Raw genomic sequence first — 17,354 nt, 5'->3', positions numbered from 1 at the left:
ATCATGGTGTAAAGAAACTCTCGTGAATAATACTAAACGATGACTTGTTATGACAGGTAACTTGCTGGGCATTGACCCATGGATTAAACGTCTCATCCCAGAATGTAGTCATAGCATTAGAATGTATGTCAGCCTGCCTACAAAACCAGCAACTCTTCACTGTGATAGGCTCAACAGATCACATGACATGGGCATGCTCTGCCATTGGTTGTGTTCATCAGATCGTCAAAAAAGGTTTGTGACCTAAAACCTCAAAATGTGATAACTATTCAAAGTACATATTGTAGTCAAGTGCTTACCTTTAAGAAAACATTTGAACTGTGTCCTTTAATCATCAAAGGTTCAGATTTAATGAAATGCTATTTTCCTCTTCGTATGCGAGCATCCTTACAAGGAAAAAGTGTTATTACCTGAAAGAGGCATCAATATTTAAAGTCACTTGCAAATTTTATTTATGATAACGATGTCACAATTGTGATGATTCTTTATATTTTACTAAACTGTGGTTAATATGAGTAATGAGTTGTTGATATTTTTGACCTTATTTCAGTGAACCCCCAAAGGAAGCCGTTTTCCTCAGTTGATGTTATAGTTGAGCAGCAGAGTACATTAAAAGGTTAGTGTGTATCACATTACATGAGATGCAGAATCAGGAAAACTTATACCTGTTTACAAAAAAAGCTTTGAAAATGGAAGCTCTCTTTTTGTAATCCTGATTAGATGAAAGTGAATATAAATGTATACAAACTTGTATTAAATGTTTGTTTTGTGTTTTTGTCTCTTCTTTTTCTGAAATGACAGAACATCAAGATATGCAGACTGCCTGTCAGCAGATTTCAGAACTTCTAATCAGCTTTCAATACTCACAAACCTCCAATGGATACAACTCACTTGAGCTTCTCCCTCAGTTCCTGAGAAAGCCCTTAAGGAATGTAGTGATCAGTCTGGCCAGGTTGCCCTTGGTCAATAGCTATGCACGTACTCCTCCATATGCCTGCAAGCTGGGTTGGACTCCCAGCCCTAGGGAAGGGTCAGTTGAGATGCCACCACTGCCCATGGAATACCTTAAGGAGAAAGAAGTCTTGAAGGAGTTTGTCATCAGAACTAATGCCATCGGTCAGTCCATCGGCACATTTAGATTCTTGTTTGTTGTGCATTGTAAAGATGTTTTCACCTTGTCACTCCAACCTTCTGATTTCAAATTAATAAGGCTGTTGTTAAAGGCACTGCACAGAATGGTTAACTATTCAAAATATATAGTAGCATAACAACCGACTTGGTCATGTGCCTTCAAGTACACATACAATGGGTGCGTTCGTTTAGCTTCCCTGGATCTACCCTGCTGTGCGCACTCGGGTGAGCCCCTGACAAGTACTAATCGAACGATCACACTCTCCCTCTCGTGGTGACGGCATGCACCTCAGGTCACCCCAAGTGACCCACTCCACAAGCAGGGCACTGGGGGCTGACCCGGGTGAGCCCCGTCAAAGCTATTCGGATCGAACGTACCGGGGCAGACCGGGGTCGACCCAGGGAAGCTAAACGAACGCACCCTATGTATGTAGTAATTAATCTCTGTAAGTATTTGCTGTACTAAAAATACCAACTGGCTATATAGAGAACATAGATTGTTTTGTTCTACAATATATTTTGCCCAGAGTTATGATTGAAACAGCTTAATGAACTTGAGTAAATACTTATCAGACAATCTGACTGATGATTGTTGGTGGTCGTTACAAACCTTGGCACTAGAAATGGCTAGAAATGCGACAGATACATGAAAGTGATACATGACTATGATGATTGGTTTACAGGTTGGACATCTAGACAGCAATTTGAAGAGACTTGGGCAGGGTTATTGGGAGTGTTTACGGCTCCTGTCATCGCAGAGGACATAGCTCCAGAGGTAGGAGTAACAATATCCTCATAGCTTCCAATAATCTCATTCGTACTGATTACTTGAGTAACACTGCGCATCGCATTTATGCAGGTTTCAATAGTTTTTGATTGCCCATCTCTGCACTTTCCATGCGACTTTTTTTTTTCCCTTCTGTTTTCCCTTTTGATGTAACTTGTTATTATTACAGTCCAGCATGTTGCATGCAGCATAATTGCTTGCATACAACTGAAGAAAAGGACCTGGCGCTAAATCTTAAACTTGACTGGAAGAGTGTAAAGCTATCGGGCTAGATTTAGCATAAGCATTGTGTTTAGATGCACAGACCCATGTTTATACTTGTGGTTTGGAGAAGCGGTGTACATAAACTCATCTCAAAAGTGACTTGATTCAGTGGACAGTTTATCGTTATGAAGCTGATGCAAGTTGAGTTGGTCAGTGGTAGGTTGAGTTATCTTGAGAAATACAGGACAGTTCTGACTTAATGTCAGGGGTGGTCCTTTGTAGAATGTATGTTAAGTACCCTGAATGTTGACTGTTGCTGTTAACACTCTGTCCCTTGACAGCGCCAGCTACCAACCCAGTCATTACCACGCAGTGAAAACTGGGTCCTCGCACTAATTGTGTACCATAGTTGTATGTAAACGTCAATGCAATGTTCATTGAAACAAACACAACGTATATTTTTGTATCTTATCCATAGGAGGAAATTGAGCACAGTCAGTCCATCTGTCTTGCAGTTCGTACCATATCCTCCCTGCTAGTCAACAGTATGCTCCGCCCACAGCCTGGTAACCCTACTAACAGCAGCTATCAGCAAATACCTCGACATGGCCATAAAGTCCTGCCATTCCTCAAAACACCCAAAGGAAAGAAGTTATTGGCGCTACGCTGGGTGGTAGAAAGGGAAATCCAGGCAATGGCTTCTAAAACGTATATACACTTCTCTTCAATTCAATTCAATTTTTTGGAAAATATATACACTTTTGGGGGGAAAAAACTAGTGGACACTATTGGTAATTACTCAAAGTAATTATCAGCATAAAAACCTTACTTGATAACGAGTAACGTGGAGCTGTTGATAGTATAAAACATTGTGAGATAAACAGCGCCCCCTGAAGTGACATAGTTTTCAAGAAAAAAGTAATTTTCCATGAATTTGAGTTTGAGACCTCAGATTTAGCATTTGAGGTTTTCAAAAATCAAGCAACTGAAAGCACACAAATTCGTGTGACCATGGTTCAACAAGGGTGTTTTTTTCTTTCATTAAAGCCATTGGACCCTTTCGGTTCAGGACAAAAAATAAAAGTTCACAGATTTACAAATAATTTACAGGGTTTACAGAAGGCAATGGTGAAAGACTTCTCTTAAAATATTATTCCATGAAATGCTTTACTTTTTGAGAAAACAGCGAAACAATATAAATTCTCGTTAACGAGAATTACAGATTTTTTTTAAACACATGTCATGACACGGCGAAACGCGCGGAAACAAGGAGGGGTTTTCCCGTTGTTTTCTCCCGACTCCGATGACCGATTGAGCCTAAATTTTCACAGGTTTGTTATTTGATATAGAAGTTGTGGTACACAAAGTGTGGGCCTTGGACAACACTGTTTACCGAAAGGGTCCAATGGCTTTAATATCCCGCAACTTCGACGACCGATTGAGCTCAAATTTTCACAGATTTGTTATTTTCCGATATGTTTGAGAGACACCAAGCAAGAAGACTAGCCTTTGACAATTACCAATAGTGTCCAGTGCATTTAAGTATAATCTATTTCAAGTAATAAAATAAAGACATCCTCAAAGTGCCGTAAGTGGTGTGACGTCTGAAGACGCTCCTTAAGATAAGACAGAGATGAAAAGTTCAACTGAGAATGTAAGAGGAAACCATTTTTGTTACTGTTTCCCTGCTTTTATTCTAACTCTCTTGGGTTTTCTATGAAGGTAAATAGTTGTCACCATTATGAACCAACTTACTTTGTTTGAGCAAGTACAGCTAAACTATAGCACATGAAGATTTTCATTTCAAATCAAACAGTCAAATTGTACATGAAATAATTTCTTGAAACGGTATCTTTTTCAACAAACTAAGGTATATCTACTAAACTTGTGGATAATTTCAAATGAAATGAATAATACTACATCCTAAACCAACTGTTGACTAACTAAATATGATTTGTTTTTGTCCCTGATATAGAGTGAATGCATCAATCCAGAGGCCTGTTAATGAGTTGGATAGCATGGCTGATATGTACATGAATAACCTAGAACAAGAATGTGACTCAACAAACTTTGATTTGGCAAGGGTAAGTCTCTAGATTGAACTAATCAGATGAATGTACATGTACTGTGATAATTAAGTTGTACCTGCCCTCTCCACAATAGAAGTCTTGCTCTTATTTCAATGACCATTGTTGTCTCAACCATATAGAGTTTTACATGTGTGAGATCTGGTTTTATCAATTATTGTAGCTTAACTTGGGTTATGACCACATGTTGGGAACATGAAATGTACAATATAAAAGGAAAACCAATTCAACAATATATCACAGAAAACCTAAGAATTAAAATTGTGCCCACTTCCTATCATGAAACTTATGTAAACGCTTGTTTTGGTGGGGCGATATGAAAAGCCTTTCCATTGGTCCATTGGTCATTGAGGCATAAGTGTGCTCTTTAAAGGCAGTGGACACTTCAAATAATTTTTAGCATAAAACCTTAGTTGGTAATGAGTTATTAGTGGAGGTTGATAGTATAAAACATTGAGAGAAACGGCTCCCTCTGAAGTTAGGTAGTTTTTGAGAAAGAAGTAATTTTCCACAAATTTGATTTCAAGACCTCAGATTTAGAACTTGAGGTTTTGAAATCAAGCATCAGAAAGCACACAATTTGGTGTAACAAGCTTGTTTTTTCTTTCATTATTATCTCCAACTTCGATGACCGATTGAGCTCAAATTTTCACAGGTTTGTTATTTTATGCATATGTTGCGATACACCAAGTGAGAAGACTGGTCTTTGACAATCACCAACAGTGTCTACCGTCTGTAAACTGCGTCACACGTCGATTTAATGCGTACAAACAAGCTTTCCGTAGTTGCACATATTCGGGCGTAGATTTAAAAAAGGGGTTTCTAAATAGTAAAGATCATTGTCCCAGAATTTTAATTTTGTTTTTATAATAATTAAAAACTATTTGTGTATTTCGTGAAACTTTTTATTTTAAACCTGTACTATGTACTGTTAACAAGACTTGCACAGTCTACATAGCATTAGCAATCCAAAGAGATTTGTTACATGCGATAATGCACTGTTGTTTGTCCTTAGATATCTGTACATGGCATATGGGCTATTAACAACATGCTTCCTCCAATGGTGGATGAAGAGGCTGAAATACTAGATGAGAATGGTGATGTAACTGGACCAATCCGTACGTCACCTGTCAGAGTGCCTGGTAACTTGGATGTCCATTCCTGTCTGATGTTCCTAGAGGGCTTGTATGGTCAGTGGTTATCACCAATGGCTGTCCCACGGACACCACTTATGCTGATATGTGAGACTGTCAAATCGGTTAGTGTTTCATATTACGCTCTGTAAGGTCTTTTTAAAATTTATTTTGATATTTTGTGTGAACATGAAGCAAACAACACAGAAGCACCTCACATGGATAAGTAGCCCTCAACTGAGTGCATTCTAGAGTAGATGTTTAAACTTACCATTGAGTATCTCTGTTGATAAGGATCTAGATCAAATCCTTTCATTAGCTGTGCTTGTACGTGTTCTCACCCTTTAAATAACACTTTAGGTATCTACATGTACATGTATAATAGCCTGATCACACAGCTCTGTGACCCTACAATACCTCGCTGATCACCCGATCTCAAGAGGTATCAAGTTGGGGCACTATCGCCATCAAAATTCAGTAAATTGGCAAATTAAAGACTACATCACGACTGTACTGCTTCTACATAAAAAGTGTTGCTGACTCGCTGCCACTACGATAACACCTAGAGCAATGCTGACCAAGCGGTGGTTTCTACTTCAAAATAGTTGCCACTGTGCTGCGTTTTTATTACGACGATAGAGATCCCATCACGATGCTACGATGCTGGTTGTACGATAATGGCGTTGCCACTATAACTTTGCCCGGCTTATTGTTGGCCGCGACCCGGCTACACTTATTTTGACCAAGTTCAAAATAAACGTGGGGAGAGACTGCAGCTTCCAAACCAAACCATGCTCATGGCCATCCTCCTACATTTGGCCCATGATTGGCCACGCTCTTGACCACTTTTTCCAATGTAGTAGAATAGGCGTCTTTGTGTGACCAGGGGTGGATTTCACAAAGAGTTAAGACTCTAGTCTTATCTTGAGCTAGGACGAGTTACTCATCCTAACTTAGGACTGGCCATATGTTTTCAATATCTCCTAGGACTAGTCCTAAGTTAGTAGTAGTCTTAAGTTTTTGTGAAATCGACCCAAGGGTATTAGTAATAGTTCATTGCTACGATGTATTGTTATAATAAATGATCACATTCATGCTTTCAACCTGTCCGACGTGTTTCAGTCAGCATACAAGCCTTTCCATGGGACAGAAGCTGCACTAGTCCATGTGAGCAACGATATTCTTTCTGCAATGGACAGTGGTAACCTAACAGCACTAGTCCTGCTAGACTTGAGTGCTGCGTTTGACTCTGTTGATCACAACATCCTTCTCTCTCGCTCCAGAATCACCTTGGCATAGAGGACACAGCCCTAGCTTGGTGCAAATCGTATCTCCACAACAGAACTCAGCATGTATGTATTGACACCGCGATATCGGACCCTGTTGTTTTGAACTACTCTGTGCCACAGGGGTCCGTACTCGGCTCGCAGTGGTTTACACTGTACACTTTACCGATTCGTGACATCATCCTGAAATTCAATCTGAATTACCATGTGTACGCAGACGACACTCAGCTATACATCATGTTTAAATCTTCTCAAGAAAACGCCAATGCATCTATTGCAAGACTTGAGAAATGCATCCAAGAGATTCGATGTTGGACACAACAAAACTTCCTGAAGTTAAATGATGATAAGACAGAGTTCCTTCTATTTGGGTCACGTCAACAGTTAACAAAGGTTTCAGTGCCATACATTTCCATCGGTGATGCTCAGATAACTCCCTCGCTGCAAGCTCGGAACTTGGGGGTTATGGTTGATTCATCGATGACACTTCAACCACAAATCAACAACATCGTTCGTCTGTCATCATACCACATCAGGAATATTGGTAAGATTCGTAAGTACTTGGACAAAAGTGCTACTGAAAAGGTCATTCATGCATTTGTTACTTCTGGCCTTGACAATGGCAATGCTCTTCTCTACAGTCTTCCTAAGAACCAGATTTCCCGTCTTCAATGCCTCCAAAATACTGCTGCTCGCATTGTGACTATGTCTAAGAAATCCTGTTTCATCACCCCCATTCTGAAACAACTACACTGGCTCCCTATCTCTTAACGAATCATCTTCAAGCTGATGCTCATTGTCCACAAAGCACTTAATGGCAAGTCTCCCCACTATATTTCTGAACTTCTTCAAGTTTATACTCCATCAAGAAATCTGCAATCAAGTACCATATGCTTCTTCTCATCGAACCCAAGTCTCAGCACTCATGGGGAGACAGGTCTTTTTCTTCAGCTGCGCCACGCATCTGGAATTCTCTACCACTTAATCTTAGATCTTGTCTTTGTACCACAACATTCAAATCTCTTCTCAAAACTTATCTTATGTCACAGTTTTCAAGGATTCATTTTGTTGTGTCTGTTTTTCTTTGTTTTGTTTGTTGGTTTTTCTGTGCCTTGAACACCCAGCAGGGTGGATACGTGCGCATTACAAGTCTTATTATTATTATTATTTATTATATTAGTAAAGGTGATAGAGAATATTGCATATTGTATTCCCTAGGTATGTGTATGATATATAACTCAGACTCGGTACTTTGGACTGATCAACGGGCTTCTTGGCCTCTCAAGTACTTGAGAATTGGATACTTGCACTTGAGGATTTGATTCCCGGACTCCCAACAGTATTAGTTTTTGCAATCCATATGAAGAATAAGAAGTTGTTTTGTTTCCTTCCTCATTAGGTGTTAGTGATATCGGATGTGTTTACACAGCGAGGTCAGTATGAGTGGATGTTTGATACACTCCTTGAAGTGAATAAGAATCATCCGGTAGAAGATGAACTTGTTACTCAATATGCTGTGCCTGGAATATGTAAAGCTGCAGCCATCCTAGGCCTGGTGAGTACACACTATAATTCAACTGACTTACATCCATTTACTCACTTTGCCCATTGTTGATTACAATCACATTGCTTGGCAGCTGCAGCCATCCTAAGCCTGGTGAGTACACACTATAATTCAACCGACTTACATCCATTTACTCACTTTGCCCATTGTTGATTACAATCACATTGCTTGGCAGCTGCAGCCATCCTAGGCCTGGTGAGTACACACTATAATTCAACCGACTTACATCCATTTACTCACTTTGCCCATTGTTGATTACAATCACATTGCTTGGCAGCTGCAGCCATCCTAGGCCTGGTGAGTACACACTATAATTCAACTGACTTACATCCATTTACTCACTTTGCCCATTGTTGATTACAATCACATTGCTTGGCAGCTGCAGCCATCCTAGGCCTGGTGAGTACACACTATAATTCAACCGACTTACATCCATTTACTCACTTTGCCCATTGTTGATTACAATCACATTGCTTGGCAGCTGCAGCCATCCTAGGCCTGGTGAGTACACACTACATACCACCGTTGCTTTATTATTCATCAAGGGAACCTACCCATAAACCCTTTTTGAAATAACTTCTCATATTTTGTAGAAAAACAAACTATTAATAAAAACAAGTGTTTGTATGACATGTATGAGTCTACACTATTATCTTGTGGATGTTTTGATTATCTGGCCATTGTTATTAAAGAAACAAGTTTATGTTTTGCTGTGGAAAGAATGAAAACATTTGATGATTGTCAAGTTTGAGTAAGTTTAGTCTGTATTTGTGATTTTCCTTTTTCTATTAGGAGAAGGACTTGTCTGAGAAGGTGAGTAAGCTTCTTGAGGTGACACTACGTAGTACACATCTACCAAGCCGTGTAGGTGCTTTGTATGGAGCCCTCTACATTCTAGAGTCAGATGCTGTGCAAGAAATCAATGTCTTTATTCCAGTAGTATCTGATTATGTGGCACGGAACCTTCACTACAACTCACAGTAAGTGCAAACATTAGGGTTTTCATCATTGACAATAAAACCCTCTACTAACATTTATTGGAATTAAAATACTCTAGCATCTAGCAGACTATTGGGTTGCTAGATGGCTTCAAACTTACCATAGACTATTGGGATAATTGGCATCAGTCAGTATTAACTTAAGTTATAATAACATTATAATAATAACACAAAGTTGGCTGAATGCTTCAAAAGTGTACATCTGATTGTGGTTGGAACCTTTGATAATTTCATCCTAGTGCAATCTTGGTTCTACAAAAAGAAATGGAAATTAACCCCCATCAGCTGATATTTTTGGCATGTACATGTAGCGAAAATAATATTCAAAGGGAAGGTACACTATTGGTAATTGTCAAAGACCAGTGTTCTCACTTTTTGTGTCTCAATATATGCATAAAGTAACAAACCTGTGAAAATTTTAACTCAATTGGTCATCGGAGTTGGGAGATGATAACAGAACAAAACACCCTTGTTGGACGAATTTGTGTGCTTTCAGATAGGAATAAAAGACTTCTAGCCAGAAGTCTTTTATTATTTTAGTGAGAAATTACCTCTTTCTCAAAATCTATGCTACTTCAGAGGGAGCTGTTTCTCAGAATGTTTTATACTATCAACAGCTCTCCAATGCTCCTTACCAAGTCAGTCTTTCAGTTAATATTTGTTTTGAGTAATTACCAAACGTGTACCTTCCTTTAAGCATCGATAGGGCCTATGTAAACTGAAGTTTAATAATAGTCAATATGTACTTTTGGCAGCAATGTTGTAACAATCAAAACATAAATCACATGGAATAAAACAATTCCTAATAATAACAATAATAATATTGAAGTCTTATATAGCGCATGTATCTACCAAACGAGGTACTCAAGGCGCTGAGTAAATACAAACTTTCAGAAAGATAATGTAGGTTCTTGCAGTGATGAATTCTGAGACCCTACTTTTAGCACCTTAAATGTGTTTACAAGGTGCTACGGCAGGTACAGCAGCCACAGCCAGGAACACAGGGCGAACCCCTTCTCTTTTCGATAAGTGTAATGGGTTCTTTTACATGTGTTTACACAACACATGGGACCTACGGCTTTACGTTCCATCCGAAGGACGAAGCAATGGTTAAGTATCTTGCTTAAGAACACAAGTGTTACGGCTGGGGATTCGAACCCACACTCTGCTAATCAGAAACACAAGAGTTTGAATTCGGTGCTCTACCGCTCGGCCACGACACTTCCTGAAAAAGAAAAAACACCCTAAAACCTCACCTTTTACAATAATGAAGATAATCAATCAGTTTCAATCAGTTTATTTCCGCAGTTTCAAAATCACAATCAGTATCAAATCATAGGCAATGTAAGTTGGAAATCAAGAAATAAATAGGTGTTTTTGTACAATAATTGATGTTGTCCATTTTCTATTCAACTTAAGGTAACCAAAAGCGGCAGTTAAGTTTATTGTATGTACCTTTAAACCACAACACAAATTCTCAAGACAACGTCTGGGAGTTTTGAAATTTGTGAAATTGTTTGATACTGTAATGAAATGATTTGTTTGTATTGTTTAGTTGCAGTAGTCTTGCAAGTCAACGACACACTTTGGCTATGTTAACGATAGCCTTCTACGTCATTGAGTATTATTACAACTACATCAAAAGTACTGACTTTACAAGGGCCATTATGCAGGTAGGTAACAAATAACTTATGACAAGTTGTAAAATAAAACAAGTCTTTTCTCAGCCAAAAAAAGACCATCGGTCAGATTATGTTGGCATAAACCGATAGTTTTCCTGCTTAACCTATGTACGTGTATATTGGTTTCCAACTTACCAATACAACTGATGGGCATTACTTTCTGCACCTTCTTTACTTTCTGCACCTTCTTTACTTTCTACACCTTCTTTACTTTCTGCACCTTCTTTACTTTCTGCACCTTCTTTACTTTCTACACCTTCTTTACTTTCTGCACCTTCTTTACTTTCTGCACCTTCTTTACTTTCTACACCTTCTTTACTTTCTGCACCTTCTTTACTTTCTGCACCTTCTTTACTTTCTACACCTTCTTTACTTTCTGCACCTTCTTTACTTTCTGCACCTTCTTTACTTTCTACACCTTCTTTACTTTCTGCACCTTCTTTACTTTCTGCACCTTCTTTACTTTCTACACCTTCTTTACTTTCTGCACCTTCTTTGACACACCTTGTTTTACTATTTTATTTTATGCAAAGTAGATCAGTTCTGCTGGCAGAAACAGGCTGCCAGCAGAAAGGATTTTTGAACAAAATTGTAATTGCATATTGCTCTCTTAAAGTGTGACAATGAAGTTGATATTGTGGTTTTGTTGTTGCAAGCAGAGCTGTATATCAATGGCATCAATGAGTGATGGAGCTACTTCACCTAGTGTCTACCAAGCTATCATGAGAGGATTAGAACGATTACTCCTCTCTGGTTTACTCTCAACTCAAGAGGCTGAAGTACTCACCAAGCTCAGTATGGACAGGTAAACTCTCTTATTGCATTGAGATATTCAAACACTAGCAATGGCATCTTAATTTATAAAGATTATTAAAAGAAATCACATGTTAAAAAAAAGAGTTTGGGCAACCAATAGGTCAGCCTGTAATAAGGGTTGTGGTGGAAGTGATGACATGAGAACAATATTATATTGACTACCCCATGGTTTTGTTTCAGGCTATGTATGCCATCTCCTGTTCATGCTATGTCAGCATTGGGACTACTGTTAACCAGTATGTACACTCAGAAGGACAAACAAACTCAAGGAACCGACTACCAATCAGAAAGAGAATGTGAATCACATGACCCTGAGAGTCAGGTCATGGCGATGGAAAGGATTTCAGTTTTGTTTGATAGGTGAGCGACATTGTTAAGTTTCTTTTATTGTTTTGCTGGTGATAATAATAATAATAATAATAATAATAATACTAAAACACATTTATACAGCGCAAATCCATTAAAAATGCTTCCAGGCGCTTGGTGGTATTATAAGTGCACACAAGGCACATGTTTTACTTGTGGCTGTTTTTCACATATATGTAGCACGTATGTGTTTTATTAAGCATTCATAAATACCTCAGACAGTTTCGCTATTCCTATTGGTGGAGAGCGGGTCATGTGGGGGTGTTTAAACCGTTCATAATGACCAGTGTTTATAACCGATTGTGAGCGGAGACTCTGCGCTAGTCTTGATGCAAGGTGTTTCTTGTTACGGGCGATGCAGGCGCTGTCGGCGAGTTGGCCGCGCTGTGTGTGAAAGGAAAACCAGCGAAAATGCACCAAGACTATACGCGCATGCGCACGAACGGAACTGGAAAACACATGCGTATGGACGTCGTACATTGCATGTAACATGTATACTGAACATACCATGGAGGTGGAAACATACAGAGCTCAAGCACTCGGAAACGGATAAGTTTTACAGAGTTTCTTACTTTATTACACCTTTTAACCAACAAGGTATTTATGAATGGGAATCAAAGTGTGGTGAATCGATTTTCAACTAGTGGTTTAAACCCGCCGAGGCCTGGTTCTTGATAATTTACCTCGACTTCGTCTCGGTAAAATTATCAAGAACCAGGCCTCGTTGGGTTTAAACCACTAGTTGAAAACCTCTTCACCACACATTGATTCCCTTATTAATCTGGCATAACACTTTCGGGTAAACAGCATTGATTGTAGCCAAAGCACTTAATAAGGAATATACACTCATTGTATGGAATGTATTTTACTGATCAAGCCTTCATATTTCAACTAACATAGCATTAATAATTTTGGTTTTTACCCATATACATGTACACCAATGTGTGTTAGCACTGTATACTCAACTGTGATTGGAACTGACGACCTCTACCATTCTAGAGCAGTTTCATACCAACTAGACCACTGACATAGCAATGTTATCCATACAATGTAGCAATCAAAGCAGTCAATATTTGTATACTGTTCAATATAAAATAAAGAAAGACAAAGTAAGCATGCTATTGCATCAGCACAACATAGGATCAACATTACAACTAAAAACTGAGGTTTTTGCAGTTTACAAGCTAATGTTAAGCCGGGATGTTTTAGAACATCTAAAGAAGACACTTGATTGTATTTGTACCTAGAATCCGTAAGGGTTACCCCAGTGAGGCTCGTGCTGTGGCTCAGATTCTACCGGCATGTGTCAGTGATTTCTTCTCATTACAAGATGTTATGAATAAAGTGATTGGAGAGTTCTTGTCCAATCAGCAACCTCACCCCCAGCTCATGGCTACTGTGGTCTTCAAGGTAAACCTTAAGGCTTTTCTTATTACAAATATTTAAACACAATTTTTTTATTTATGCAAGTTGCCCCAACGCCATTTCAAGGTGTGGGCTACAATTAAGTTTTTCCAGGGCCTTTGCCACCTTCTCCTGGGGCTGAATCAGGGTTACCCTCTTTATAGTTCAGACGGATGTAGGCTTGGGTATCATCCATCAGAAGCCTGACTGGTAGAGCAGACAGCAATACCTCCCCAACTTAACAAAGCAATCATGGTTAAGTATCTTGCTTCAGGACACAAGTGTCACGATAGGGACTCGAACCCACACTCTTCTTCAGAAAACAGTCATGAGGAGTTGATGCTGGATGTGCACTCACATTGGATTGATGTTTTAATTACTAGTTTGCTTTAGAGAAGTTAAAAGAATTGATGTGTATGGAAACTTATATGGTGCATCGGTGCATATATGTGCCCTATCGCAGGCACACTATTTGGGCTGTTGTGTACTGACGTAGGGAATAGTGGGGGTGATTACAGATTGTAAGTCTAAGCAGTAATATTTGACTCTGTCCATACAATGTAGGTGTTTGGTAGTCTCCATAGTCAGGGTCAACCACAAGGAGTACGAGACTGGGTGATGCTGTCCCTCTCTAACTTCACACAGCGTACACCAGTTGCCATGGCAATATGGAGTTTAACCTGCTTTTTCATCAGTGCTTCTACCAATCCATGGATTCGAGCTCTGTATCCTTTTGTAATTTCAATATATTGTTTTTATACTGCTTTTTTTTCTTCTTCAAATGCTTCTTCTGCCGAAACCTACTTATAAACAACTTATGCTGTAATTTGTTAATCTAAAATATAAATTACTCATTTAAAGAGAAGTTACCCGTTTGGTAGTTACTCAAAACAAACATTAACTTAAAACTTTACTGTGTAACGACTATTGGAGAGCTGTTGATAGCATAAAACATTGTGAGAAACTGCTCCCTGTGAAGTAGCATAGATTTTGAGAAAGTAGTTATTTCTCACTAAATTAATAAAAGACTTTTAGCCAGAATTGTTTTATTCTTGTCTGAAAGCACACAAATTCGTCCACCTGAGGGTGTTTTTCTTTCATCATTTTCTCGCAACTTCCATGACCAATTGAGCTCAAATTTGCACAGGCTTGTTATTTTATGCTAATGTTGGGACACGCAAAGTCTGGTCTTTGACAAATATCAATAGTATCCAGTGTCTTTAACAGATGTTAAATTGGCATCGGGGATTAATCATCAATTAGTCATGCCATTAAACAAAAACTGGAAAGTTTGATTAATGAGAAAGTAAATTTTGGACGCAATTAAGTACTCATGTTTGAGGCATATTCTCAGTCAAAATGTACAGATGGATGTACAAATTTATCATAAATTAATTGTAACACATGAAAAGCATAATAAAGATGATAACACCTTAACTTATCAATAATTAGATTACCTCACATTGTAGGCAGAATGGGACGTCTGGAGGCAATTGACAAGAAATACTTCCTGGTGGTTGCCAAGGACTTCTACACCAATCAGGTATTGTCAATTAGTCAGTTGTTTCAACTTGTTTGGATAGATACTGTTTTGCTTTTGTTGGTCGCCAACGATATTTATGAGAGAGGTTTCGAAAGTCTACGGATACACATACAGTACCCGATACGTCGACACTTTGTGTGTTCAGGGGATGCGTATCCGAGACTATCTTATTTTGCACACACGTTAGTAATGGATATGGGAGGTCATACACATTGTAGAAAAATGGAAACTGTTTTGCAGACTTTTAGTTGTCTCTTTGTCCCAGGTCAAAAACATTTCCTACGGAAAGGTAAATTATTTCATTGGTTTCGTGCTCAATATAGATAGAAAATTGTTAGTCATTTGCAAGCAAAACGATGAGAAAATGCAGTGTATAACACATGGGTCTGTACCTATATTTTGCGAAACAAAATCCAACAAGTGGCTGGCAGGAACGGATGCAGTTATCTGTATCTGTACCTGTATCCGCTTGCTTTCGAGCAGTAAATAGTCTGGAAGCCAATGTAGATTGGTTTTCTCAAACCCGTCAACAATTCATCAAGGGTTGGATGATGCAACAGTGGCTCAATTTCATAACTGTAAGCAATAAAACAACTCGTGTAGTAGTAGTTGAAGAGTTGTACCTACCGGAAGCAGAATTAGTTCAAAGAGAAGCAAATAATTTCTGCTAGCTTGTATGTATCCTTAAAGTCAGCAAGCATTGTATGAAGACAGACATGAAGCGCTTATGACTTATGAGCAGATACAGGTGACTATAGGCCCAGAATGTTGCATTCAAACCAATGAACAACGCAAGAATAATCAAGTCTTCCATTTGTATGGCTACTCTGATATTTTACGAAGGTTTGTTTGTTTTCCTTCAGGTGACTGAAGAATCCAGTAAACGAGCCTTCATGTCAACATTCCAAGCTGCGGCTACAACATCTACTGATCCTGTCTATGCACAACTTATTGGGTGTTTGTAAACACAGCTTATAACAGTAGCAAGCACAGCTTTACAATCATTTACAGATATCCAGCTTCCACAAAAACCAAGCCTGTTTCCACAAGGTACTGTACAGTATTTGTGAAATTTATATTAAGAAGCTGGTTTTTTAGTTTAGACTGTCCTGTTATGCTTGGATCGGTTGATACTTCTATTTCTCATCCCTTGTTTTCTTTTACTTGGCCGTCTGGTTCTTTAATCATTACTAAGATGTGTAATCTGTAATGAACAGATTAAAAACATGAAATAAATAAGGTTTGATTATATTTTATTTTCAGTACAAATTCAATGCATTGGGCAAATCACAAAATACATGCGGATATAACACAATGATGTGTTGAAACCTGGTTTTTATTCATATGATATAAAGTCATTATTTGGAATGGATTTACATTGTGACCAAAATGTGAGCCAACACTGTAGACTGTTCCATTTAAGCCCACACATGCAAGTGCTTTATGCTGCCGGTGGCTGTGCCACCATTGGTGGGTCACAACGCAATGTTTTGTGCAATAATACGTAGAAAAATCGGTGTCTATTTCATCGATTTACACAATTTTCGTGACAGGCAGTTATGATGTATAGAACAATGACTCTAATTATTGGGTGCGTTCGATTAGCTTCCCTAGGTCGACCCCGCGGTGCTCACTCAGCTGAGCCCCTGACAAGTGCTAATCGAACGATCACACTCGCCCTCTCGTGGTGATGCCATGCATCTCAGGTCACCCCCAAGTGACCCACTCCACAAGCTGACCCGGGTGAGCCCCTGGAATTACGTCAAAGCTATTCGAACGCACTGGGGCACAACGGGGTCGACCCAGGGAAGCTAAACGAATGCACCCATAGACTACAGAACAGAAATTGAATCCTAAATACTGAGCAGACAATAGGTGAGTTAAGTGTGATAGATGCAGAAACTGCACGATAGCATCTCTCAATGTGTTATATCGACAAGGTTTTATGACAGAATTTCAGTATGCTTTTTCTGTTTTATTTTAAATTTTTTAATAATTATATTGTACATAATTTTGTTATACTGTCTTGTCAATGAAAGTGTGTAAGTCATTGAGGAAGCCACTTAAATTGCATATCAAGTTACAAATAACGATTTTTCCATGCTCTCGTGTACAAAACATTGTGCTGCCACAACCCAGAAATGGTGGCAATACAAAACAACAGTATACTTATTATTTGTTTCTGAAATAGCTTCCTTTATTACTCAGATTTAAAGTTAGTCACTGTTTCCACTTTTCTATGTCAAGAAAATATCATTGATTGTCAATTCTGCTTTCATCTTGTGGTTGTTATTACTACCATGATCATTTATTTTAATTGTGAAAGATAACTATGTACTTGTTTCAGTCAGCT

At 38.7% G+C, this 17,354-nt stretch overlaps 1 protein-coding gene across 1 annotated transcript in view; it reads left to right on the top strand.

Moving 5' to 3' along the window:
* Nucleotides 1-17,318, top strand: part of LOC139940324 (huntingtin-like) — a 71,698-nt gene extending 54,380 nt beyond the window's left edge. The window contains exons 44-59 of the mRNA XM_071936528.1: nucleotides 57-234; nucleotides 551-616; nucleotides 802-1,116; nucleotides 1,815-1,906; nucleotides 2,601-2,830; nucleotides 4,098-4,206; nucleotides 5,225-5,467; nucleotides 8,028-8,183; nucleotides 8,985-9,172; nucleotides 10,746-10,863; nucleotides 11,532-11,677; nucleotides 11,869-12,048; nucleotides 13,302-13,464; nucleotides 14,023-14,183; nucleotides 14,911-15,001; nucleotides 15,865-17,318. Of these exons, the coding sequence (XP_071792629.1) occupies nucleotides 57-234; nucleotides 551-616; nucleotides 802-1,116; nucleotides 1,815-1,906; nucleotides 2,601-2,830; nucleotides 4,098-4,206; nucleotides 5,225-5,467; nucleotides 8,028-8,183; nucleotides 8,985-9,172; nucleotides 10,746-10,863; nucleotides 11,532-11,677; nucleotides 11,869-12,048; nucleotides 13,302-13,464; nucleotides 14,023-14,183; nucleotides 14,911-15,001; nucleotides 15,865-15,966 (2,538 nt within the window). The 3' untranslated portion in view covers nucleotides 15,967-17,318. The remainder of the gene's footprint in view (nucleotides 1-56; nucleotides 235-550; nucleotides 617-801; nucleotides 1,117-1,814; nucleotides 1,907-2,600; nucleotides 2,831-4,097; nucleotides 4,207-5,224; nucleotides 5,468-8,027; nucleotides 8,184-8,984; nucleotides 9,173-10,745; nucleotides 10,864-11,531; nucleotides 11,678-11,868; nucleotides 12,049-13,301; nucleotides 13,465-14,022; nucleotides 14,184-14,910; nucleotides 15,002-15,864) is intronic.
* Nucleotides 17,319-17,354: the final 36 nt, after the last annotated feature.

This window comes from Asterias amurensis, chromosome 8 (genome assembly GCF_032118995.1).
Source record: "Asterias amurensis chromosome 8, ASM3211899v1".
NCBI lineage: Eukaryota > Metazoa > Echinodermata > Asteroidea > Forcipulatida > Asteriidae > Asterias > Asterias amurensis.
The sequence above is the reverse complement of the archived record's forward strand: the minus strand, read 5'-3'. Positions and strand labels throughout refer to the sequence as shown.